Genomic DNA, 24,724 nt, shown 5'->3' with positions numbered 1-24,724 from the left:
GTATGTGGTACATGGATTACTTTTTGCATAAAATTACCCAGATTCTTCCCTTACTACAAAAATAAGAAATTCCAAGAATGAAGCAAGTACCTTAAAGTGTTACTGGGCAAGCTTTAAAAATGCAAGATAACAAGAACCACATGTTAGAAACATGGAAGAGAAATGCAAAATACTGTAAGGAAGAACGAAATTTGCACCGAAAGTTTTCTTTTGTTTTAAAAAATATAGATATATATATATATGTATATATACTGCTGAGTATTTTACAAAACAAAAGCAAGACACTGAGGGACAAAGGCAGCCAAAATATGTACAACAACTCTACTTAAAAAAAATTTATTTATTGTAACGTGGATAGACTTTCTTGAGTCTTACCATTAAAGACACACAGATATAGCAAAGGAAGCAAGGGTAGGAAAGGGAAGAGAGAGGAATGAAATGAGTATTGATAAATAGCGCAAGCTCAAAGACAGTAAGACAGTTAGCAATCCACAATGAATCTAATGAGCTGAAGTAACATAGAACCCCCTTAGTTTTAGATTAATAAATATCAAATCTCTGTCACTCCTAACTGGAATATTTCATATGGAAAATTCAACGACAGAGAACTCTTATAAGTGGAAGGTAAGTGGGGAAATTGTTCTTAGCTGGATGCTTGGCCCAATTAAAATAAAAGATGTCTCTGCTTCCGTATCGTGGAAGGGATGGGGTGGGGCAGGGGAGAGAAGGGAAATAAATCACCGTATTTTTATTGAGTTTCTAGGATTCAGAGAGACATTTTTTATTTAATTAGATCTTATTTTAACCCAACCCTTTTATCTGGTAGCATACAATTAATGTCGTATCTGCATATCCTAACATTCAGTGGATTGCATTGTTTGCATAAAAACTGACTCTTGCTCTGCTGCTTGCTTTGGTCTTCATATCATAGCCCATACCAAGAAACAGAGTAGTCATCATTGACAAATATATTACTAAGATGCTGAAGTTAAGTGCATCTGTATCAGCAAAAGCAAAGGAAGGTAAGCAAAGATGAGTAAGTTTGGCAACCTAGACAGCCCACAGATTGCACAGATGTCTATGTCTATTTTCGGCAGCTTCCATCGAGAAACAACATCCACAAAAATTAAAAAATGGGTTATTAATAAAATGTGTGCCAAAGGACAACAGTTTGCTTTCTGCAATATGGGTTCTAATTACACTGTCATTGATTGTACAGCTTTGCAGAAGACTACCCATAACTGTACCCTCAGCTGTATTTTTATTTGTTCCTCTGCTGTCATCATTTGATAACAACTTTCATATCTGCTGTCGGGGCAACAAGCCTAATATTTTCCTAACTATGATCTTGGAGAATTTAAAGATGACCTTCAGTTTTCCCTAAGCTCCCCAAGTTGGAGCTCTCAGAATATACCAATGTTGTGTCATCCCTCATTTAAGGAGGATGCCATCCTAAAATTAACTTAAGAACCCTGTATTTTCCTTGAGGCTGTTTTCAGTTTTCCACTACGATCCGTTTTCAGATAATTCTATACTGTCAGAAGTATATTCCACCCTGGAATGGACCCTATAACAAAAATCTGTTTAGATTGATATACTCTCTCTCTAATTTATAATCCCCGTCTCCAAAATTATTTTAAGACACACTATGTTGATTGCATTCTCCTTGTAACCCGTTTATAAAGGCCTCGTGTTTTACAAGTTAAGTTTTTCAAACAAAGGAGCTGTTGAAGGCTACAGAGTCAATCACAGGGCCCTACTCCTTTTTTCTCTGCATGTGTCAGGGACCTTTTGAAACATTAGGGTTCCCCCCCCCACCCTGCAAAGAGCTTGTAAATCTGAATTTTAATATGTATTCAACAGATGGACCTTAATCAGCTGCAATGGAGGCAATACTATTTAACCTTCTAATTTCTTTCTGTATTAGGCATTCCAGAGAAGATCAACAGCTAGTTTAAACTGTCACTGAAATCAGATGAACTATAACAGTTTACACTACTGAAGATGCATTTCCCTATAGATTTTATGAGGCTCTCACTCTTCTCATTTCTCCCCAAAAGTCCTGTGCTTAAGATTTTAGGTGTTTCCAGGTATCGGATGATTCTAGTGATCAAAGTTAAGATCTGATCACTAGAAGGAAGTTAAGACCCGAGTTTCAGCTTATCAGATCCTTAAGCTACATGAACCTTTGCTGATGTAATATTAGACATACACACTGGTCTCTGGAAAAGTGCTAGATGTAAGAGAGTAGGACACACTCGAAAGGAAAGCAAATTATGGGGCCAAAATAATATAACAGGGCCAAAAGACAGAAGAGGAACATTAAGAATCTGTCTGAATTTTAAGATGACTATTGATACTCTTTGCCATTAAAGCTGTTTTACAGGGAATTAGAGGCAAAGGGATTTGTATTACTTTATTGTTCATTTTTAACCAGAGAATCAGGTCTCTGAAAAGCAGCACCTTTCCCCAGCACTTTATACAATTTCCTCAGACAAAAATATTTTTAAGTGTAGTTCATATCATGAGACTTGGATTCAAGTGAATTTTCCTTTACAAATATTATATTAATCAGGAATAGACTAACTTTTAGACTCTGAGAACATTCATTAGATAATGATTCCCACAGGGAGACCCTGGTAACCTAACCCAATCTCAAGGGAGCCAGAAGTAGGGCTGATAAACTACAACCAAGCACTCCCCTAATTAATACCCCAAACTGTGGAACACTGGACTAAAAGCTGTGTCGCTGCCTCCATATACATTTCATAATGATAACCTGACCCTGCACAGTACTAACATTTTAAGCTATTTATTAAGCACACCATTCATTAGGGCTGCGTGTGTACACTTGTCAGATCTATAAGCCATCTAATTTTTGAAGGAAGACTAAAAAACCACTAAGTTATTTGGTTGCTGAAATCAGGAGAGTTTAGCATTAGTAAAATGCAGGAGACATTTAGCTGAGCAGGAGGTGATAAATACTAGAGTTAAGTGCTGCTGAACATGTCCTATTATTAAGCCAATTACATTTTCATTCAAATTCTAGTAAGGAAAACACGAAAAATATTGTTTACATATATTTGTTAGTGTTTCATCAACAACATTACTTAAATGCCACTCTGTAGAAGTCACAACACATGTCACTAACATAAGAAGAGCCACGTTTTCCCTGAACTATTAATTTTGCATCAGATTTTGCTATATTTTCCATAGGACTAGACTAGAACACACATCAGGAAAAGCTTACCTCTTTTTCATCTCTAACAACTGGTTATTGAGTACAGATCTCTCCTCTTCCAGCTAAGGAAAAAAACACATACAAACATAAAAGGTAGCAGTTAGTGAGCACATTAAGGATCAAATGGTTTTTTCAGTTTAACATATCCTAATGTATGCAAATTTGTAGAAGCTACTGGACCACGAAATGCTTTCAGCAAAAGTAATTAGCTTTTTCCAAGGGCAACACAGATATGATCCCAAATTGCTCAGTGAGCAGGAATATTCACTAGAACACTTGTGAACACAGCCAGGACCCGTCAGCACAGAAAATGGTCTCCAGTTGTTCCTTCAGCCTGATTCAATGAGTACGCATCTGCAAACTATTTGAGCTTGAGTTCAGGCACCTATAGGCTCATTATCAATAAAAGCTGTGACCATGCTCACCACTTTTGTGCCATGTTCAGTGCAAAATGGCATGTGGACTAAATCTGACTTTACTAGAGAGGTAAAAATCTATATAATATCCAATCCAATGAAATCCTTCCACATTTCAGTAGTCCTTGTTTCAGTACCAAATAAGCATTATCTTGGGTGCAGCGTTGGTAAGGTTTGGAATACTACTGAACTGAGCCCTCTGGGGAATGCTAGGGGCAACGGCACACACCCAAAGAAACTGCTCACAGCAGCAACCATGTCTTCCCTCTGTTTAGTTTCCAATCACATTTTTCTAAGATTTGTAATGAAAACCCAAAGGGGCTGTGAACATACACATTTTAAACTTCTGTCCACTTGATCTTAAATGAGGTACTAAATGAGAGCAAAGGGTGCCTGCTGTCATCCAGCCCTATATTAAACACTCCTCACGTGGATTATTTACTATGGCATTGTCCAGCTTCCCGATTTAGGACTTAGTGCTGGGGTGCAATGTCAAAGTCCTTGATAGAACAGCAGCAGAAGGGAGAGAGAAGATTAAAAGTCAACCTTGTGAAAGAGCCTTCTGACAGCAGCAATACAAGCTAGGGTGAGATTACTGCTTGCCGTAATGCTTCTGTGAGCCTGCTGGAAGTCAAAAATAGAGATTTCACTGACGGCAGAGCGCACGCCCCATGTTACAGAGGATTTTTTGTCTCACTCCTACGCAGAGGCAGCTTACATTATTGCTTCGAGTATCATGCTTCATATACACTACTGAAAAGCGGGGAAAAGTGGGGAATTTGGAAAGAAGCTGCATTCTGTTTGTGAAGTTTCTTCTCCAAGATATATTTTTAAATTGCCTTCCCTCTTCTGTGCGTCTTCCTCAAACTATTAGATTAAAAACCTTGCACATCAAACCCTTTTATGTTGAATCTTTTTGGACTCGCTTTCCTCCATCTGCAGGCATCATTTGCAGCTCCCCACAGGCAGCCTACACAGCTTTAGCCTCTAACCAGCAAACAATACAGTCCAGTGCCTGGTTGCTTAAATTTCCCCTGGCATGACCTAACTTCTCAGAAGCAAGGCTCTCTATCCACAGAGTCTGAAAATCCCTGCAAGTCGCATCCTTCAGCAGCCATGCCCATAACAGCCAAACCTCGGTATCATTTCTTCATCAGGCACAGCCACCTCGCTCTCACTTCAGCTGCCTTTTGGAAAAACTTCAAGGGTGTAAGAGCTTCCCCCACACCAATCAAGCCTGGAAAATCCCACAGCATTTACGACCGCATAGAAATAGAAGGTAAAAGATAGATGAAGCTGGAGTTCCGCATTCTTATCCACAAAGTTTGGGCCTCCCTTCCTGCTACCTGGCTGGCTGGGATGAGCCAGCAAACAGCCTGTTTTATGGACCAAGTACAAGGAATAGCCACAGAGTATATCCCATCTTTCTTTCAACTTTCTCCCAACTCCCAAATTGGGTTGCGTACTTTTTAAGCAGCAACATCAGATAAGCAACACAACACGTCTTATTGAGCAGGGATGAAAGAGCTGGACAAGGTAGACTAAGAGATCTTTTCTACAAGATCTCCCCTGAAATTAAAAAACTCATGGGATTGAAATTTTGTTACAATTCTGCAACAAAATATATATGTAGCCAGAAATTCCCCTGCTCCGAGCACCATAACCATCTGACTGGGAACCCTTCAACTAATTACAAATAGCCAATTATTTATAGATTGATACAGATGGAAATCCCTCAGTATCTGCAGTATAAGCCACTTTAACCTTTTGATGTCAGGATGAATCATTCATAAAAGGTATTAATTAATGTTGTAAATGTGTCACATGTGTCCACATATTCACTAACTCAGTTGACTAATGCTTTTGATAGAATTTATACGGTTGCTATAGTGACTGCTCAAAATACTTGCAATATGTGCTTCATACCTTTCTTACTGCATCTTACAAGTCATAAAGAAATCAGAATGAAACAAAACAAACACAAAAAAAAATCACCATATTTTGTTCCTTACATTATATTTTAAATAATAGCCACTGGACAGAGAGAAATTAGTTATATGGACAATTATGTGTATGGTCACTTGACATCAAGGCTGCTGCTCCTGGTTTAGACAGCATTTTATTATCTAAAGTGCATCAAATCTACCAATTCTCTATATTAAGAACCCACTTGTATGGATTTTCTTCCTCGGTGTCACTTGGCCTGAGGGCGCTCCTACATTTCCTACCTGAGCTCCATGAGAACAAAGGGGACAAGACGACATAATCTGATATGGTCACTCCGTTTGCCACATTTTGACTCCAAACTGGGCAGTATCCAGCCCCTTGCTGGAGCTCCTGAGCAGTTTTACTGTTACCTCCTTAGAGAAAGGCATGAATCTGCACTCAGGCAGCTTGAAACGTGAGAGCAGCAATGCTAAACAGCACTGGCCTGGTATGGTACAACAAGTGGTAGTAAAATGGAGGTAGGGAATGCATGCCAAGCCTTCAAGAGCTAGAGCTTTTGTGGAAGGCAAGTTGCTTCCGCAGTGGCTTCATGATGAATCTCTCACAGTTGGGAGCACAGCTGCTTTTTTAGACTACTGATCTAGACATCTGGGAGGTGCTCTGCAGGGGACTCTGTTCTTAAGGGAAGGCACTACATTTCTCTCTCAATGGAGGCTTGTTAGTAGTTTATGAACCCCCAGGCAAGACTCCAAACATTGTTCAGGAGGCCCCTGGTCTTCATTTCTAAGTAGCCAGTCTCTAAGCAAAGTATATAAGGTTCTGCTATGCAGCAGTGTAGAGGATACAGCTTCAAGCTAAACTATGCTAAGCTGAGAAAAACCACATTCAATAGTTGTGCAGTGTTATAATCTGCATTTTCCATAGCACCATTTTTCATTTGCTTCTTAGTACCATGATAACATTTGCATGTAGCCCTTTGAGTCGGTGCCTCTAGTATTCCATCAGGCCTGGTGAACTACACTGCCTATGGCATGACTTCTGAAAGTCACTATCCTCTGGACAGATAAAGCCAGAAGCTGCAGGGACTACTGCGGTCTCAAGTAAGGGCGCAGTCTGTGCCCTTGGGATACATGGGCAAGGTTCCCATCTCCTTGGAACCTCTTCAGTGCAAGCCAGGGTATCTGGGCTGCGCAGTGAAGATAAGACTCGATCAATGGGATGGCCCCAGTGCTGAGAAGCCTCAAGTGTTGGTTGGTCTGAAGGAGAGATGTTGCCTTCAAAAGACTTTGAAAATGTGGGGGAAAGCTTCCACTGGTTGTTTAAGGAGACAGCAGCCTGGTACCACACCACTATTCAGATAGAGCATGAGTCACTGATAAAGTCCCACATGTCTGGGATAGTCGATAGTCTTCAATTATCTTTCAAAACACTCTTAAGATAGAGGATTCCTTATATGACTCCTGTTGCAGCAGCTGGGAGGATCTAGAAACTGCAAAGGCTTATGGCTATCCATCCTCAACCCCTCAGCAAGAAAGAGGTCCTTTGGGGAAGTCTGCTCGACTCCTGCAGGTGCATCAGGTGTTGCAGCAGGGAGGAAAGGAGACTCCCAGGGAAGCTTGGAAACCAGCCACAACAAGCTCTGGCACACAGATACAGGGTCTAAGCTATAAAGATACCTGGTTGAGAGACAGACACAACTTGCAATAGCTTTAGTTTTATATCACAGTATAACAACCTAGAACTAGACCCCTGAGTGACACAAGAGATCAGGTACCAAATGTAACCCAAACCTTCTTCTCTTTTTTTTTTTTTAATAAATGTAAGTAGCCGTATTTCAGGAAAAAGGCGTAGTAATGACTCTGGAGGTGTCCTACATAGAGATTTAATTGCTCACAGTTAAAAGCTGCAGCCCCAGCATCTTTCTGGGCAAGTACTAAATGTCTAAGCTCCATCTACAAAATAAGTATTTTAACATTCTACTGACATGTGCAAAGCAGTAGGGAGCTCTCCAGGTCTTATGCTGCCACCAGAAAAAATCTCATGTCTGTTCCAGCCCTTCCAGCCCTCTAATACCAGCTATTTGGATGCAATGAGATTCAGTTATCCAGAGATGCAGAAGTTTAAGCATGTCAACATGTGTATTTACACCATCATTTTAATACAGACCTCAATAGTTGTTCTGAACAGCACTCTAACCACCCTGAAATCACCTCTGTACAGTAGGGTTTAAAAAGTCACATTGTCTCTTCCTATGGGAGGGATATGCATCAAATAGAGTTGTTATATTTGAAAAAATAGAAATACTTCCAGTAGAAACACAGTTACATTTACACTTATTTGCAAGTTTTCAAATAGACTGCTCCTTTATAAAGGATTCTTCATGGGTTCTAACACTCTGTCACCCTGTAGTTTTAACCTTCTGATCCAGATGGCTTTCAAATATATTTACATAGCCCCAAAATGAAAATCGCTTGAGATTGCACACATGCATTACGATTTAACATGGGCATCAGTGGAAACAGCATGCCTATCACTACAAGTTGCACATCCCGTCAAATGGCAACCTCCTCTAAGCACAGAACAGGAAGCATTCCAGCCACCCTACCTTTTGGTGACTTGTGACTTCGTCCCTGCTCCTGCCCAGCTCTTCAGCAAGTTTAACGTTTTCCTCTTGCAGGGCTGCAAGCTGCTGGGACTTCTGAGCGGCTGCCAGCTTCAGCGCTTCTCTGCAAGGACAGAGTGCATGGTTACCATAGGAACAAGACAGCAAGGAAAAAACTGGGGGAGAGAATCAGCCTGGCAGCTTGGAAAATTACATCTAGGTCACGTGTCTAATGGGAGCTATAATAAAGGTAACAATCTACACCTCAAGCGCATATGGCAGCTTTAACTCTAAAAAGCACAGCAGTGGGCGCACACTGCACAATTAATTCCTTTTCCTTTAAATGCATCTGATACCCACGGAAGGGAAAGTCTACTCAGAGCATCACGTTACCAGCTCTACATGGCTCCTATGTTTTAAAAATCCCCAGATTTGGAAACTCTTACAAATGGTACAGTTTGACAACTGTTGTTCCAGAGCCGCACCTCTCACACATGCACATAAATACACCTGCATGGTTTGTAGTCCAAGATTTTTATAAACCAAAAGTGTTTATAAAATTAAAAATATCAGTGAAAAGTAACTTGTTTCGATTTAAATCTCTCTCTCCTGCAAGGTCTTACAGCCCAAACATTTAAGAACTTACAGGGTTAGGTGGACCAAAATGTGAAGCTGACAAACTAAATTTTCATTATTCTGACACAGTGAAATGCATAAGAGTGAAACGCAAATTAGGATTTCCAGGTTTCATTAATCCATTTTGCTACTGATCAGTTTGGCTTTTTGTTTCTTTTTTTTAAATTAGACTTAACCATTGCATATATTTATAAAACAAAAACCTTTGTATGTTTTGAGACCCATGAACATATCACTAAAGGAATTTCTAGAGGAATTAGTGGGGTCCTTTTGAAGAGCTATACTTTATTTCATCTAAATTATGTTCTTTTTCCATTATATTTTGTTTTTCTAAAAAGAGACTCAATAGACCTATGTGCCAATATTTCACTAAACCAAACACTGACTAGCATACACAAATATTTTTATGATGACCAAAGACTGAAGTGACCCAGCGGGAAAATTTGTTTAATAGGTTTCATAAAACAAGCTCACTATCATTAAATGAATTTAAACAAGAATGATTTTATACTACATAATAAACACTGAAAATATCCAGACTTTATAGGTTTTAAATATAACCTCAAATATCTTTCAGCATATTATTTCCATTTTATACTCTGGCTATGTTAATTCTTAAAAATCAGGTTCTACTGCAACCAATTTTTGGTGCACTTTTTCCATTTTAGGTGACTAAGGACTAGTTAAACTGGATTAAATGCACTGCCTCACATCACTGAACACTGAATCAAATTATCTTGGTATGAGTCTGCTTGCTAATACAGGAACACATCTATTTTTAACTTCAACTGTCAGCTGCAGTGCATTAGTACTCTGCCTTTTGATTTTGGCATTATGGTGTCAGCAGCCAGATCCTCAACATGCAGACACATAAATACTGGTGTATTCTTGTGTAAAACTGCAGAACTCCTGTGTCATTCATTTGTATGTGGAAGTTTTAACTGATGGTCTGAAGAGCATTTGACAGCGTGCAATATTGACAGGCTAAGTAACCTGTGGACATCATCAGTATTTCACCAGTACCCAGTTTTGTACATTTAGCGCTCTTGCAAAAACAACTACCTTACCGAAACGTGTCCGACTAGTCACAGCTTGCACTGAAAAAGCTCACCAGATTTATTCTCCCTGACAAATGTAGGAGTTTTATCATCATCTGCTGTACCTCACAAGAGGCATTTTCGCAACAGATCACTGAAGATGTCAAGAAAAGCTGCTGTTAACAATTCAATTTCATCCTACTGCAACATTAATTACATGGTTTGTGTGTAACCAAATATTTCTGATACCGACAACCAAGACAGATTTAAAAACTATATAAATAATTGATCAGGCAAACTGGATTAGCTTGGGTCTAACCATCGATGTTCAAAATCATTGGTAAGACAGACCAGCAATTGCCTAGGACTAAGGTTCGGTTTAAACAGAATCCTAAAAAGGACCAAGCGAGAGAAATAAATCTCATCGCTCCAAAATCCTTTGCACTGAAGCAATTTCTACAAATAATTTTTGCCTGTCAAGCCACAGTAGAATGATTTTTAATAAAAAAACAGGAGCTGTAACTCCCTGGTGTTCTAGGATTGGAATAACCATTCTGGAAATAATTACTTGGCTGTGGCAGTTTCTGTAAGCTCCAATGCAGGTGGGAATTGCTCACAGAATGCAATTCTGTCACACCAGAAGGGGCCTCTCTCTCAAAACAGGCCTTCAGGTTTTTAAGAGGACAGCAATAAAATGGGTACACTCATGCAAAAATGTAGTATGAATGCCGTGTTGGTCTCCCAGAAATGCTCTCTCCTGGTCTGGTCTTCCTGGACCTCTGAGCACTGGTCAGGTCTGTGCCAAGTCTCTTGCACTGCCCTGAAAGATCAAGGCCTCTCTCTGCCCTGCAGTCCCAATGACAAGTTCTGAATCTCACCCAGCAGAGATGGAGTGGGATAGGAAAGCTTGTGGTTTAGTGCCAAATCTATGAAGCTTGGGTATCCAAGCTTGAGGAGAGACAATGGATTTTACACCACAGGCGACCAAATGTTTTATTCAGTCAAAGGGCACGTCTACACTGGGGGGAGGAGGCGGCAAATGGGCGTTCTTAACTCAGGTTTGGTTAAACCCAATTTAGCCACCTTGGGTTGAAATAGCAAAGAAGTCATTGCAACTCAGGCTTTATGTCTGGTGAGCAGTTCAAGCTTCCCTAGAGTCCCCTATAAGGTTTAATTCAACCTGCTAGTTCACTGTTATTTTAAAACCAACCCAATAAAGAATAGTTCTTTTTTGCATGGCAAGCACATTCAGTGGGACTTGCAGTGGTTTCATTTCACCCTGGCCTGGAGCAGCACATTGTTACTGCTCTGTATATTTTCTTTGGAGTCCTACTGGTTTAGTTTACTGAAAAGACAAGGGTTTAAATGACTGCTGCAAGAGCCCAGAGAATCTCTCTTGCCCCCTGCCAACTCCATCTCAATTTCAGACTCTAGGAGGAGGATCTATGCAGACTAAGAGAGGGCTATGATCAGCTGACACCTGAACGCACAATTAAATCTGTTTGCACCAGAAGCTATGTGGTGTTTAACAATATGTTTCATAGATTTCATAGACATTAGGGCTGGAAGGGACCTCGGGAGATCATCGAGTCCGGCCCCCTGCCCAAAGGGCAGCAAGTCAGCTGGGGTCATAGGATCCCAGCAAGATAAGCATCCAATTTGCTCTTGAAGGTGTTCAATGTAGGTGCTTGAACCACCTCCGCTGGCAGGCTGTTCCAGACCTTGGGGGCTCGGACAGTAAAGAAATTCTTCCTTATGTCCAGCCTGAAACGGTCTTGCAGGAGTTTGTGACCGTTCGACCTCGTCATCCCTTGGGGCGCTCTGGTGAACAAACGTTCCCCAGATCCTGGTGTTCACCCCTGATAAACTTATAGGTGGCCATCAGATCACCCCTGAGCCTACGCTTTTCCAGGCTAAAGAGTCCCATGGCTCTCACCCTGTCGTCGTAAGGTCTGTTTTCCTGACCTCTGATCATGCGCATGGCTCTCCTCTGGACTCTCTCAAGCTTCTCCACATCCTTTTTGAATTGTGGAGCCCAAAACTGGACGCAGTACTCCAGCTGCGGCCTCACCAAGGCCGAGTACAAGGGGAGAATGACGTCCCGGGATTTGCTCGAGAAGCATCTATGGATGCACGCCAGCATTTTGGTCGCTTTACTAGCCGCAGCATCACATTGCAGGCTCATGTTCATCTTGTGGTCAATGATGACCCCCAAGTCTCTTTCTTCTGTAGTGCTAACCAACGTAGCACTGCTGAGCCTATAAGGGTGCTGCAGGTTTTTCCTCCCAAGGTGGAGAACCTTGCATTTTTCGGTGTTAAACACCATCAGGTTCTCGTCTGCCCATTTGCTGAGCTTGTCCAGGTCAGCCTGGATCACCCGCCTATCTTCTGACATGGATGCTTTGCCCCAAAGTTTGGTGTCATCGGCGAACTTGGCCAGTCCACTCCTGACTCCAATGTCCACATCATTAATGAAGATGTTGAACAGTATGGGTCCCAGGACAGAGCCTTGAGGGACCCCACTGGTCACAGGGCACCATGATGAGTGACTGCCATTAATCACAACCCTCTGGGTCCGACCACGGAGCCAATTTCCCAGCCAGCGGATCGTGGTGGAGCCAAGGCCACAACTGGGCAGTTTGGCCAAGAGGTGATCATGGGATACCAGATCAAAAGCTTTTTTGAAGTCAAGATATATGACATCAATCTCTTCTCCCTTGTCCAGGTGATAGGTCACCTGGTCATAGAAGGAAATGAGATTGGTCAAACAAGACCTACCCGCAACAAACCCGTGCTGGCTATCCCTTAGGATGTTAGCCTGGGCCAGTCCCTCAAGAATGGCCTCCTTAATAAACTTTTCTAAGATCTTCCCCAGGATAGAAGTCAGGCTACTGGGCCTGTAGTTAGCCGGATCCACTCTCCTCCCTTTCTTGAAGATCGGCACCACATTGGCCTTCTTCCAGTCTTCGGGCACTACACCAGAGCGCCAGGAGTTTTCAAAGACCCGTGCCAGGGGCTGGGCTATGACGCTCGCCAGCTCCTTGAGTGCCCTGGGGTGCAGGTTGTCAGGGCCAGCTGACTTGAAGGTATCCAGCTTCTCAAGGTGTTCCTTCACGAGGTCAGCATTGATGGAGGGTAGGGGATCCCCCTCACCCGGATCTCCCTGTCCCATAGCAGGCATGGGCATCCCGTGTGACTGATGAAAGACTGACGCGAAGTACCTATTTAATAGGTTGGCTTTTTCCTGGGTGTCAGTTGTCAGTTGCCCCATCTGGTTTAGCAGGGGTCCAACATTGCCCTTGCTTTTCCTCCGGCTCCCCACATATCTGAAAAAGGACTTTTTGTTGTCCTTGATGCCTGAAGCTAGTTGGAGTTCAGTTGCAGCCTTGGCTTTCCTGGCTTGCTCCCTGCAGGACCGGACCAGCACGGAGTAATCCTCCTTGGAGGTGAATCCCGTCCTCCATCCTTTGTAGGCTTTCCTTTTTAGCCACAGTAGGTCCGCTAGGTCTCTGGAGAGCCAGGGGGGCTGCTGTGCCTTCTTGCTGCAAACAACATTTGAAAAAACAGCACGCTTTCTTCAGCTAGACATGCCCAAAGAGGAGAAGGCAGGCAAATGACTTGCTTTTCACATACTATCTTGAGTTTACTCTAAAATTAACTCAGAAGAAAAAAAGCAAAAATCACACTTTGCCTGGCAGGACATGGAAGTCCGATAAAGTTTCCCTGTGCACAGAAGTCATTCTACCATTAACAGTTTAATTATAAACGTGTTTTAAACACACTACCAGATTTCTTTGGCTACAAGCATCCTAAAGTAAACTGGCGCCCCCACGTGGCACAACTGTATGCTGCTTTAAAATGACAATACAGAATGCTGATTAATATAACCATTTCAAATATCTGCACAAATAATCCCATAATCTTCAGTGAGCAAGAACTGTGTTCTGTTTTTGCTCCGTATGTGTGTTTCAGAAGCCAGTAGCTGATTTCAACATACTGTTTTGTAATGAACACTATAAAATGAACTGATAGAAAGGACTTTTTCATTAAATTAAACTCCAAATTGTCATACAATAATTCGATGTAACCATTTAACAGATCAAACATTTAACATACTTACAGTTCTTTTCTAAATTCTTCCATTTTCTTGTTCTCTAGATTTAGAAGTTCTTTTGACTTGTTGAGTTCCTCTTCATTTTTCAGGTTATTTTGTTTAAGTATGTTCACCTTAAGAAAAAAAAAAATCTCCCATTAAATTTGGGGAATTTTACAATTCTCAAAAGGAAAGTTTTGAAAATAGTTTATATTTTTTGTGAAATTTGAGGCCAGAATGTTTGAACCTTTTCACCCTTTTGATTTTTGTCTTGCAAATGAAAGAAAACATGTCGTCTTTTTGCACTAAGAAATATTCATCTAACAAAAAGTACACACAGCTTTCCTATATTCAGTGCAATTTCAGTAGCATGGTAAATTAATCAGTAAAAACATTTGAACTCTATCTACCTTTCACACAAAACACTTCCATTTTTGCATACTTTTAAGATCAACACTTTTAGCAAAATGAAATCAGTCCACAGTATTTCCTAGTTATACCTTATTGTACCTTTATCTGCCAGAAATAAGAGGGTGAAATTTGTGTTTGCAATATCGAGAAATCCATTCTTTTGGGAGGTTTTTTGTTTTGGCACTGATCACAGAGTGCCTTGCAGTCCGTACTGTGCTTGCATTTATCATGTAAATCTCCTCTGTTTACCAGCACTTGTTAATAAATCATATTACATAACAGATAATCTTCAGTCACTCTGATGGCATTACAAGACACTGGATTTCTATTTTAAACAATCCAGAAAAACCAACTGCTTTCATTAAGGGCCTCCGCTTTTAATTTGCAAGCCATCAGCACTTCTTGGAAATAATTACATTTCAACAGTATCCTAAGGCATTAAGTTAGCTGAGCTTTTTCCATTAAAACTGCCTACTGTCCTAAGAACTAAAGAAAGTGTTATGCATGGTCAGCATAGCCTGTACCAAAATAATCAGTGTGCTCAAGTTTGAGGCAAAGGTTAAAAAAAGAAAGTTAATTTAAGATCTGGATCCCTGCAACCTAGTTCCAAGCAAAGAAGAGCCATTAGCCTGCCAGTGAAGACACCTGTCCCCAAAAAGTTGCAGTTTCACAACCGAGGAAAGGTTTCACAACCTATGAGGAGAGGCTACGGGACCTGAACCTGTTCAACCTCCAAAAGAGAAGACTGAGGGGGATCTTGTGGCCTGTTATAAACTAGTCGGGGGGGACCAGCAGGCACTGGGGGAGTCCCTGTTCCCCCGAGCACCGCCAGGAGTGACCAGGAATAACAGTCACAAGCTGGCAGAGGGTAGGTTTAGGCTAGACATCAGGAGGAGCTACTTCATGGTGAGGGCAGCTAGGATCTGGGACCAGCTTCCAAGAGAAGTGGTGCAGGTTCCTACCCTGGGGGTTTTTAAGAGGAGGTTAGATGAACACCTTGCTGGGGTCGTTTGACCCCACTACTCTTTCCTGCCATTGCAAGGGGTCGGACTTGATGATCTGCTCAGGTCCCTTCCGACCCTAGAAACTATGAAACTGAACACAAGAAGGGAGTGTCTGTCCCAGAATTGGTACTGAAGAGAACTCTGTATTTTCAGATTGGAAGCTCTCTGGTCAGAGACTTAATCAGTATTTGTACAGAGTTTTTCACACTGTGGTCCTTATTCCAGACTCCCAGGGAAAGATACTACAGAAGACAGAGGAGGAAAGGTGAAGATACTTCAGTGAAACTGGAGATCAGAGGAAGGATTTCTGAGTGGACACGTACAAAGCCAGATGACTTTTGCAAGTTAAAATGGGAAGGGAGAACTTGGCACGTTATTGATATTATACTTATTTAGAACATCTGTGGTGTTTTGTTTTTTTTTATTGGCATGGCAGTCCCATCCCCATATTGAGGCTGAGGAGGCTAGAGCACCAAAACGGTTGCTGTAAGTGCCTAGTCCAAGGTCACATAGTGATTCACAATGAAGCCAGGATTAGAACCTGGGTCTCCCAAGTCTGACCAACACCTTGGCTACTGGACCATGTTGTATCTTCAAGATGGTGCAAGGTAAGCACTACTGTAGCACCATGAAAAGTTCCATAAGCATACACAACAGGACATTTATCATTATAGCTTGGCACACCACGTCCAAGCTGTAAGGCATATCGTTTGTATGGCTGCATTGGATACAAAGAGTTAAGAGATATAAAAGTATCTGGTATACCAGGGCGAGGTGGCCATATTCAGTTATGTGACAGGACAGTGGTTAAAAAGGTATTCAGCCAATTCTTCTCCTTTCCTCTATTTCCACATTTTTACTATTCTTTTCTCTTCCCCTCAATTTAATGTTTAACACTGCACTGTGATCCTAGGTCTTTAAGGACTTTTGAACTGCACAGTCAAAATTAAATCTGCATCTAGGCATTTTTCTCTTTATATATTCTATTCTTCTATTTTCCATCAAAAAAATGGGATTCAAACATCCCAGGCTCCAGAGGTTTCATCTGATTTGATTGTAGCACCATGTCAAGTGTCAAACATGTCAGTCAATCAGCATGTGTATAATTCAGCATATGACAGAAATAATATCAGACTGGTGGATACATCAGAAGCGCATTCACTGGTAAATTGTAGTGCCTGGTGACTATTTGGATGAAGATTGTACATGACAGTTTTCACATATGAACATTTAAACGTGGTTACTTCATTTTGTAGCTTCTGATTGGTGTGTTTAGAATCCTCCAAAGAGGCCAGAGTTTCAGTCTTCTCTTTATGAAGGGCGTCCTTCTCTTTGGTCACTTGCTCCACCATCTGCAAAGCGTCTTCTGCCATTTTAGCAACCTATATGAGAGAAAAGTTTTACTGAAAGGAATGTCAATAGAGTATACTAGCACCTATAGAACATTATGTATGCTTTATGCAGAACTCAGTTATTTATCAACAACTTTTCTTTTAAATAAAGTGTTGGACAATACATTAATTTCTTTTTAAAATGGGATATTAAAATGTATTTGCCTTCTGACGCTGCATAAAACATATCTCAGAAATTATAAAACCATGCAGAACTTAATTACAACCTCATGCTTGTGCCATCACCAACATTTAATTTTTTTTTTTAATTCCTCAATGGCCCTAACTGTATCCATTATGATTACTCTTATATGTCCAAAAAAATGACAACAGTAGTTCAACAGATATTCACTACCAACAGGCTTGTCTGTACTGTCAGAAGGTTAAGGTGCAATAGAGTCAATGGCCCTGAATTTACTTTGAGAGATCTCAAAATCTTAAAGAGTGCAAAAATCTAGCTTGGTAGTTGAGCTAAGTATTATATACTTCAGTACTATTAACTAGGGTTTGTCTTTGTGAACTGAGAAATATTTGGGATTAACCCCCCCTAAAAAAATTCACATCAAATTGTCTTACCACCTACAAGTCAAAAACGGACATGAAAAAGTCCATTTAATACTCTGTTGGTAGTGAATACAAACATTACTGTGAACAAAAAAGAACATGCAAAGTGCCAATTTCTTTGCTATTAACACTTGAAAGCCCAACAAAGCAAACCTTGCAATTTGTTTTGTCCAATTCCTTTTTTTTTTAATCCCCATGTATTTTTAGATTACATTCTTCCTTATTTTAATTTAACATGAAAAGATATGGTAAACCCAATTCTAAAAATTTATTAAATTTCTGCCCATTTACTGTTAGCTGTGAACTAGCTGAAAAAAAAGTTACTACATTTCTTCAACAGGATTTGGAAAAACCTTCCTTTTTATTCACAGTTTAAAACTTGTTTTCTTGCAGCATTCAGCAACAACATAGATCCTTATAATTAGACACAGATTTTTTTGTTTTAAATATTATAGGTGTTAAGATCTTTCACACTTATTGTTACAGACAACGTGAGACAGACAGGTAACATACTGAGATGGAAAATAATTCCACTGAGATAAAGTGCTGATCGTGCAATTAAGTGCAGATACTAAAACCATTGCGTTAGTGCTCAGTGTTAGTAACTATATTTCATTGGTTTAACGATGTGTTTCAATACCTCAGATTTTTGCATTACTGTTTGTGCCTGAAGAACCTCAATTTCTTTTAGTTTCAAAGCAAGATTGTTCATTTCGTTCAGCAGCATCTGATTTTTGTTCTCTGACACCAGTAGCTTGGCTGAGAGGTCACTGTTAGCTTGTGCTAAGGCTGTCATTTCCTCATGGAGTTTGTAACAGTCCTCAGAGAACTTCTCTTTCTCCTTCAGTATTTCTTCCTTGATCAAGATCAGCTTCTTCTGCTCAGCAAGCAAGCTCTCATTTTCTTGGAGCAGCTTTGCTCTCTCCACTTCTGTCACCTCATGGCTGCAGCGAAGGTCTTCTAGGATCTTGGAGAGGCAGCTGTGCAAGTCCTGAAGCTCTGCTTTCGATTTAGACAAGGACACAAAGTCACTCTTTAGCTGTTCAATGTTGGAGGCAAGCTGCTCTGTCTCTGCACTTAGGATTTCCTTTTCTTTCATAATCTCCTCCAGTTTGGATTCAGACCTGTCTTTCTCCTGAACCAGCTGCTGTCTCTCCATCAGCAATTCCTTATTTTTATCTGCTAGCTGCTCTTTCCCCCTCTCCAAGGAGCTGATGGTGCTCTGAAGTGCTGCACGTTCCAATAAAAATGAATCCTTCTCTAGCTTTCTAGCTTCCTTTTCTCTGGTTAAATTCTCCTCCATAATCTGAACCTCTTCAATCAGTTTCTGACATTTTTCTTGCAATTCGGTCCTTTCCTGGGCCACTGCTTCCTTTTCAGAGGAACAGGTTTGGAGTGAAGTTGCGAGAACCTGTTTGGCATGGGATACAGCAAAAAGTTCATTTTCTAGTGTTGTCTTGGCATTTTGAGTTTCTTTCAGAAGCTTTGCAAGTTCACTTTTATAGTCCATCAGTTCTTGATTTTCTTGTTTTTTGCTGTCCAGGTCTCTCTCGAGGGTCTCGATGCAATCCTGGAGCTCAGTCTTCTCTTGGAGCAGCACTCTCGTAGCAGACATGTCCGACTCGTGCTTTCTTTTCAAGTCAAAGAGTGCACTTGCAGAAGACTGCTTTTCCGTAAGAAGCTCCGAGTATTTGATTTCCAAGGAGTCCTTTTCTTTGAGGAGAGCATCATTCTGCTTTTTAAGTTTCAATGATTTTTGAGAAGCCAATTCCTGATCTACGCTCAGTTGACTTACTTTCTCATTAAGAGCTCTCTCAGCAAGGGTGACTGTGGTAAGCTTTTCTGTAATTGCCTTATTTTCACTTAAAAGTTTATCCCTCTCAGCCAAAAGCCTCCGTTCAGATGAAGAAAGAGCTTCCTTCTCTTGTAGCAACTGGATACACTCAGAGTCCGATGTCTCTCTACTCGCCTTAATGTCTTCAAGAAGCTTAGAGAGACTAGAATGAGAAGCCTGCAACTCTGCATTGTCTTGAGTGGCCTTTTTAAGTTCTTTACTCACAGTTTGCAGCTCTTCTTGGAGACCTGCAATTTCTACATTCAGTGTCTGATTCTCACTCAGAGCAGTTCCTATGCTTAGTTGTAGCTCCTCAGCCCTCCTAAGGAGTGTTTCCTTTTCAGATTGCAAGTCCTGGCTTCTTTGCCATAGATCATCCCTCTCTTTTTTTAAAGCTACATATGTATTTTCAAGAGCCAAATGTTTACTCAAGACTGAATCTCTCTCTATAGACAGAGCAGCCGCTTCTTGCAGCAGCTCCTTTTGATCTCTGGCCAAGTCCTCATAAGAGCTTTTCAGCTTCTGAATGATACCATCTTTGTCTTTAACAAGAGCAGCATTCTCCTCAGAAAGTTTTTTCTGACAATCGTCCAGTTCTTCTTTTTCTTTAATGTGCTTCTGACATTCCACAACCAGGGCATCTCTGTTGGTCTGAAGTTCTTCTAGCTGCTGGAGCAGGGTTGATTTTGAAGAGCGGAGCATATCATTTTCCCTAGTTATCTTCAGAAGATCTTCCTGCGCCGCCTCAATTTCAGACCGTAACTTTTCTTGCTCAGAAATTAAAGTTAACTTTTCTGCGCTTTCCTGGTGAATTCTAGCCTCAGCTTTCTGCTTCTCAGCTAGGATCTTTTTATTTTCTGTATTAAGTTCTTCATTCATTGTCTGAAGCTTTTCCTGGTCTTGTTGCAAAACCAAAATCTTGGACTCCAACTCTACAAGTTTTGATAACAGTGAACCTTTCTCTAACATTAAAGCATTCCCCTCCTGTGTCAGCGTCTCTTTTTCTGATATTAAACCCCTCATTTCGTCTGACATTTGTTCAAGATCTTTTCTGGCTGATGCTAACACAGAGGTTAAGGACTAAAGAAATAAAGTTGGGGAAAAGGAAACAAAAATGAAGTCAAGCAGACAAATGAGAAATGTGGATTAAAGACAAACAGAGCTATTATAGTTTAAATAAAAAAGTGCATATACTGACACACAAGTCCCTGTATATTTTCAATTGATGAAAACATCAAGGCAATTTAAGAATGATGATGATGATGATGATGATGATGATAACAACAACAACAATAATAAAAATAAACAACAAACCTGGGGATATAGCTAATAACAATCAAATGAAGAGATGTAGCATAGTTTGAGTGCTCATGTATACTAAAGCTTGGCTTCTTACTAAGGCTACTCCAGTAAAACCCATTAGTGATTTAAATGGCAAAAATTAAATAAATTAAGAATGAAGCAACATCAAAAAGCTACCGTAGAAAGCAAGAATAGCCAAAAAGCCTTATTTAGCCAATAAGTAGATGAATTTTGCCATAATTAACTGAGGCAGTTGTACCAAATGCTAGCTCCAATTCTATGAGTTACTTTTTATAGCTTCTTCCCCTGTATGAAAAATCTACCCATACCCTGTAATATTTTAATTAGATATGTTATTAAATATCAGAATTATGTCTGAAACTCTCACTTGTGTATCAATTTATTCACCAAATATTTTGCTAGAGCAAAACATAACACAAAGTTTGAGGCAAATACACAATGAATGAGAGATGAAAGCAAGCAAAAATGTCAAGGAAATGGGAAAAGAAAGTTACTGAAGTAAACCTAAAGTCAAAATAGTTATATACAACATGGAATTGTTTTTACAAAACAATGCAACAGACCTGTAAAGAAAATATTCCTCAATTAACTTGATTATTTCAAATTCAGGTGCTTGTTAAAAAAAAATGAGACTCTATTCTATCCCAACTGGTTGTACTGAACCAGAAATGTACCAAAAACTTATCATCATAGTTTATATTTATGCAATTTTTGTAATTACCTAAGTCAGTAGCTTATGTTTTATTCCTCTAATATTCATTAACTAAGTCTGATAGGTTCCTTGAGCAAATACCAAAAAATTACAATTACCAGAGAGGTGTTGGGTTAAACAATGAAAGAACAATTAACTGAAAAAGAAAGTTAACTTCAGTTACTTGCATCAGGGTTATACATACTTTGGCCTGTTCTGCTTGTTTTTGAAGCTCCTCAGCCTGTTTTTCCAAGTCACTGTTTTTCTTTTGTGCAGTTTTCAGCATCTCTTCCATGTCCAGCAGATTCTGTTTAAGATCTTTGATGGTTGTATCATGTTTAGCAATCATCTCAGAATTATATTTTTCATGTTCTGCCTGCAGATCTTTATATTGATTTTGGATCTTCTCTAATTGCTTTCCCTGTCAGAATATAGAGCAATTTGAAAGTGATCAGAATCTAGTTTTGTAATATTCTCCCCCTGAAACCAGCTGTCATTTTCTATAATAGTTCTTACCAGGTCTACTAGTTTGTCCTGCATTTTTTTCAGTTCATTTTGATGATTCTTATCTGCTTCAAGCTGGTTCTGTTCAGCTTTCTTTGTTGTCTGCTCCATGCTTTCCTTCAGCTGAGCAGCCCTTTCATTTGCTTTTGTAAACTCAAGTTGTAATTCTTCTAGCTGCCTTTAAAAAGCCAAAAGAAAAAGTAAAATGGACTTTTTGCCGACAGTATAAACTACAAATGAATGGTTCTCTCTAAATTACAGTATGCTTCGATTAAGCCTTTGGTACCAATCAGAAAAAGGATCATTTGATTCTGAACACATGCGGAACATTTTGTTAAGTTACATCATAGCTAGCAAGATCAAATATTTTCTCATGCACATAGCATGCCATCATGGTTAGTTTGGCCCCGAGTTCAGCGTTTTCTAAAGATAAGCTACAAATAAATGCTTGGATGAAATTTGTTTGAAACAAACACGTACTGCATTTGCAGTGCTTATCTTACAAGCACTGTCCAAGTGTATGACTCTTACAAATTAAATAGCATCTTTTGAGTACCCAAGCTGGGGGTGGGGGAAAATCAAGCAAGATTAAATGAATGCAAAATGACATCTACTTTTGTCAGTGTAAGAGGTCATTTGATACATACATAGGAAATTGTAATAAGATTTTTTAAACCAGATGTCTTTTTAATCCACTACACAGAGTGCCATGACAAACTGAATTTGATGGCACAAATTCAGCTGTCACATCAATGTGAAAGACATTTGAATCAGGAAAGCTTTCACAGCTATTTACAAAAAGCATAGAATAAATAGTGGGGAGGGATGGGGGGGGAGTTGCATTAAAATGCTCCAACAGCAATGAGATACCTCTCTTTTAACCGTAGCTCATCATTCATCTTTGTAAGCTGAGACGAACTATCTCCTGAGGATTTCATGATCTCTGCTATGTCATTTTCAAGTTTGGCTTTAGCTTCAATCAACTGCTGCTCTTTTTCTTCCCGCTCCTTCAGTTTTTTCTCCATAACTGAACATAAAGAAACAGGTTTATACTCTAAGTTAACTCAGTACACAAGCCACAAACAACATGCTTAGAAGCTCACTAGAGACTGGAAATGGAGTAAACTTGTTTTATAAATCTACCATGTTGAACATGTAAAATATTGTGCTTGGGTTTGAACTTAGAACAATAGTCTATGGAGTAATGATAAGGTGCACCACTCCCAGAGGAATGCAATATTGCACAGACACACAAAGGAAAAACAAATGATCAAGAATTCTGTTTTCTCCAGATGCTTCACTTAACTCTTAGCAGCATTCTGCCGAAAGTTAATGAGGTTCTCCTAGAAGAGAATTCCAGCAGATATATTTGGACATACTTCCTTAAGTCAGAGATATGTACATCTAAAAGGGAGAATACTGAACTAATTGTTTAAAAAAAACAAAACTCAATGAATGAGAGTTACTGACGAAAATGGCTCTTCTTGCATCCAGCCCAGATACCTTCTCCAGGCAGGAGAGCAGAAAGGGGACCTTTGTAAGCTTGTAAGATCAATTTAGAACTTGTAGTATCATTCTACCTACATTGTAAGATAAAGCAAGCTGAAAGGCCACAAAGTTAGGAAGAACTTGACAACCAAACCAAGTAGTCGATACTGATGTCATGAATCACGTCTTGACCCATCCATTACAAGAACGTGGTATGGGCATGACTTCTTTGTGACCTAAATTAATCTTACACTTGAAGCAAGTTAGTCTTAATTTCCAGCTTTCACTGTGATACATTTCTACTATCATCCCGCTTAGATCAGCTGCTACATTAATACACATTTAAGTGGGCATTTTTGTTGGTAAATGTTAATACTGAGAAATGCTTAAAGCAAGGCTTCAGTTATTTGTCTGGAGCAGACTCATGCAAACAGCAAGTAAAGCCAGAAAATATATTTGATCACTGCTGCCCTGATGTCAGTCACTTTGCCCAGTGTCACTATATATAGTCTTTCAGTTGTGCTTACCAAATGGTCACACAAATGACCTGATTTGCATTTTGGGTTGGGGCTAGAAACTAGGATGGTGTCTGATGTGCTAGCTTCCAAAAAAGGTATCTCCCATTGTGGAGGTATCAGCTACCATGTTATAAGAGGAGTAGGAGGCTGCATGAAAGCATAGGAGGCTGCATGAAAGCGCTGCTCGACTTGGTACTGGCTATGGGGGACGACCTAATCGGCAACCTAGTGATCGATGGGAAGCTGGGTGACAGCGACCACGACCTGATCACCTTCACCATCCTCCATAAAGCTGGCAAGTCAGTCAGCAACACAGAAGTCCTTGACTTAGAAAAGCCAACTCTGACAAGCTCAAGAGGCTTGTCGGTCAGGCCCTCAGGGACCGTGACCCCAGGGAGATGGGAGTTCAAGAAGAGTGGTTGCTTCTCAAGGAAGCAATCCTCAATTCACAAGCTAAATCTATTCCAACACGGAGGAAAGGCAGCAAGAAGGCACAGCAGCCCCCCTGGCTCTCCAGGGACCTAGCGGACCTCCTACGGCTAAAAAGGAAAGCCTACAAAGGATGGAGGACGGGATTCACCTCCAAAGAGGATTATTCTGCACTGGTCCGGTCCTGCAGGGAGCAAGCCAGGAAAGCCAAGGCTGCAAATGAATTCCAACTAGCTTCAGGCATCAAGGACAACAAAAAGTCCTTTTTCAGATATGTGGGGAGCCGGAGGAAAAGCAAGGGCAATGTTGGACCCCTGCTAAACCAGATGGGGCAACTGACAACTGACACCCAGGAAAAAGCCAACCTATTAAATAGGTACTTTGCGTCAGTCTTTCATCAGTCACACGGGATGCCCATGCCTGCTATGGGACAGGGAGATCCAGGTGATGGGGATCCCCTACCCTCCATAAATGCTGACATCATGAAGGAACACCTTGAGAAGCTAGATATCTTAAAGTCAGCCGGCCCTGACAACCTGCACCCCAGGAGCTGGCGAACGTCATAGCCCAGCCCCTGGCGCAGATCTTTGAAAAC

At 40.5% G+C, this 24,724-nt stretch overlaps 1 protein-coding gene across 9 annotated transcripts in view; it reads right to left on the bottom strand.

Moving 5' to 3' along the window:
- The window catches only part of CLIP1 (CAP-Gly domain containing linker protein 1), a 94,696-nt gene that overhangs the window by 9,640 nt on the left and 60,332 nt on the right, over positions 1 to 24,724 (bottom strand). For 7 of the 9 annotated variants that reach the window (XM_090063874.1, XM_090063873.1, XM_090063871.1 and 4 more), the window contains 8 exons: positions 22,565 to 22,721; positions 21,707 to 21,872; positions 21,396 to 21,611; positions 17,983 to 20,256; positions 16,632 to 16,769; positions 14,000 to 14,106; positions 8,210 to 8,330; positions 3,251 to 3,303 (listed from right to left, as the gene is read on the bottom strand). In XM_090063874.1, the coding sequence (XP_089920000.1) occupies positions 3,251 to 3,303; positions 8,210 to 8,330; positions 14,000 to 14,106; positions 16,632 to 16,769; positions 17,983 to 20,256; positions 21,396 to 21,611; positions 21,707 to 21,872; positions 22,565 to 22,721 (3,232 nt within the window). The remainder of the gene's footprint in view (positions 1 to 3,250; positions 3,304 to 8,209; positions 8,331 to 13,999; positions 14,107 to 16,631; positions 16,770 to 17,982; positions 20,257 to 21,395; positions 21,612 to 21,706; positions 21,873 to 22,564; positions 22,722 to 24,724) is intronic. The other 2 variants (XM_090063879.1, XM_090063880.1) reach the window with 1 other exon arrangement.

The sequence above is a fragment of the Crocodylus siamensis genome, chromosome 9 (genome assembly GCF_052110815.1).
Source record: "Crocodylus siamensis isolate JL-2025a chromosome 9, ASM5211081v1, whole genome shotgun sequence".
In the NCBI taxonomy this organism is placed as follows: domain Eukaryota; kingdom Metazoa; phylum Chordata; order Crocodylia; family Crocodylidae; genus Crocodylus; species Crocodylus siamensis.
This window is presented reverse-complemented; position numbering and strand designations above follow the sequence as displayed.